The 2,524-nt window shown below is 34.5% G+C and overlaps 1 protein-coding gene across 1 annotated transcript in view; it reads left to right on the top strand.

Moving 5' to 3' along the window:
* Nucleotides 1-2,290, top strand: part of LOC106471950 — a gene marked incomplete at its 3' end in the record, with an annotated part of 19,089 nt that extends 16,799 nt beyond the window's left edge. The window contains exons 5-6 of the mRNA XM_022400562.1: nucleotides 1,287-1,378; nucleotides 2,220-2,290. Of these exons, the coding sequence (XP_022256270.1) occupies nucleotides 1,287-1,378; nucleotides 2,220-2,290 (163 nt within the window). The remainder of the gene's footprint in view (nucleotides 1-1,286; nucleotides 1,379-2,219) is intronic.
* Between the last annotated feature and the right edge of the window lie 234 nt (nucleotides 2,291-2,524).

Raw genomic sequence — 2,524 nt, 5'->3', positions numbered from 1 at the left:
TGATGGGTTTATAGAAGGATCATGTCTGTTCCTGGCAACTCTAGTCTTTTCTACGCGTCCTCTATTTTAGTATATAAACCGGCAAATAAAGTGACGGGATGGATAATTACAGACAGACAGGCAGAGACAGAGACGGACAATTGAGTCAAACGCGGTAGTGACCCTAAGTAAAGTGCGTGAATCGTTGTGAATTATAACGTGTGTTTAAGTTAAAGTGACTGTGGAAGTTAAGTGTATTGCAAAGTTGTATTGAGAAAGAATAAACTAGTTTTATTTAGGAAAGGACTTGTATCGCTAAAGTTTCATCCGAAAGAAATTATACGGGAAATTAACAAACGACCAGAGACGTAACAAAATCAATGGTTATTGTCACAGAGAAGCGATTCTCAATTCCAGTTTTGGGTTACACTGCCAACAGTTAATTAAGTTTGACAAAGAATGGATTTGGCGTTTGTTATATACGATTAACAACAAAATGTTTGTATTTTCTGATCTCTTTTCTTCAGATTTTCAAGTCTTTTACAAACATTCTCTTTGTTTATCGAAAGAATAGCTTAATCTTACTAAAGCGCGTACAGAGTTACAAATATTCGTTATTGTTGCTACGTTGTGGAAGTAGGGCACCTTGCAGACAGAAAAAAATGCCTATAGAGGGCGCTATGACCGATAAGAACCACTCAAGAATTCTTTATGATAAAGGATATAACATTAAACTTATTCAAGATAAATCGTATGGCCTCAAGGAACAATAAATTTAAATATTTCAAAGCTAAACTTTAGAGCGACGCCTTGTTTAGTTCAACAATACACCGGTAGTTGTAATCATGCTTAACCTACGTTTGACCAATAGCAACGCAGCCTTTTTGAACGAACTGTATGTAACATGTGTTAATAACGAGCTGAAAGAAACGTCCTCTAACCTCATTGTTTGTGTACATACTGTTGTCAATGATTTGTCACAAATAATATAAATGTATCGTTAGAAACTAAAAATTGTGTCACACTTGTAATATTTCTAAGAATTGTGTATATTTTCAGTAACTTACCACACTTCTATCAGATTTTCGCCAGAAGTAGAATTATTTATTTCATCATGCTTTTTTATCCGTGTTTTTTTATCGTCAAGGCCTTCTTGCATGTCGTACACTTTTCATGATTGTTTCAGCTATACGTTACCAATAATCTGGGGGGGGGGGGTCTCATATTCAAATTATGATCATTTCTAAGAAAAGTACAAAACAACAAACTCTGGCTTAACTAAGCTAATATTTTACCGATTTTTCCAGATATTCTGATGTTGGATTCCGTTATTTCCTCGAATCTTCCATTTCTACCAATCAGAGACGGGAAGACGACAGGATAACTTACATTAACAAGGGTAAATATGATCTAATGTCGTGTTTAGAAGAGGATAAACCAGCTTAGTGAGTGAACAGGTTTAATAATAGTTTAACAAATAGGGAGTTATCATGTTCTAGGTTAACATAATCACTAGTGGGGTGTTGACTTTCTCTTTAACACCACTAAAATAAAGGTTATGATATTCCAAGTTAACACTAACTAACAGAGGGGTATCTAGTTAACATGTACTAGGTTAACATAATCACTAGTGGGGTGTTGACTTTCTCTTTAACACCACTAAAATAAATGTTATGATGTACTAGGTTAACATAATTACTAGTGGGGTGTTGACTTTCTGTTTAACATCACTAAAATAAAGGCTATGATATTCCAAGTTAACACTAACTAACAGAGGGGTAGTTAGTTAACTTGTTCTAGGTTAACATAATTACTAGTGGGGTGTTGACTTTCTGTTTAACATCACTAAAATAAAGGCTATGATATTCCAAGTTAACACTAACTAACAGAGGGGTAGTTAGTTAACTTGTTCTAGGTTAACATAATTACTAGTGGGGTGTTGAGTTCCTCTTTAACACCACTAAAATAAAAGTTATAATGTTTCAGATTAACCTAATCACCTGTGGGGTTTTAAGTTTCTGCAGTAGTAAATCAAATGTGGTTATGGTGTTTCAGGTTAACACTAGTAAATGTAGGCTTATGGTGTTTCAGGTTAACACCAGTAAATGTAGGCTTATGGTGTTTCAGGTTAACACCAGTAAATGTAGGGTTATGGTGTTTCATGATATTTATAGACGGTGTTTATATGTAATCATAATAATGAGTTTATTAAACCAATGATTTCGTGTTTTTTGTAACAGGACAATTCTATGGCATCACTTTGGAATACATTCCAGACCCGGATAAACCTCTGAGAAACCCGACAGTAAGAGTAAGTACATCAACATTTTCCAGTCTTATATACCCGGACAGACTTCTGGGGAACTCAACTGAGAGAGTAAATATGTTACATATTGTTGAAAATTATTAAAATATTGATATAGTGAAGGAAAGTGTGTGTCATAAATATCATGTGTGTCATTAGTAGATACTGGAACACTGTGTGTCATTAGTAGATACTGGAACACTGTGTGTCATTAGTAGATACTGGAACACTGTGTGTCAT

The sequence above is a fragment of the Limulus polyphemus genome, unplaced genomic scaffold (assembly GCF_000517525.1).
Source record: "Limulus polyphemus unplaced genomic scaffold, Limulus_polyphemus-2.1.2 Scaffold4982, whole genome shotgun sequence".
NCBI lineage: Eukaryota > Metazoa > Arthropoda > Merostomata > Xiphosura > Limulidae > Limulus > Limulus polyphemus.
Note: the sequence above shows the minus strand (reverse complement) of the source record. Positions and strands in the feature narration are given on the sequence as shown.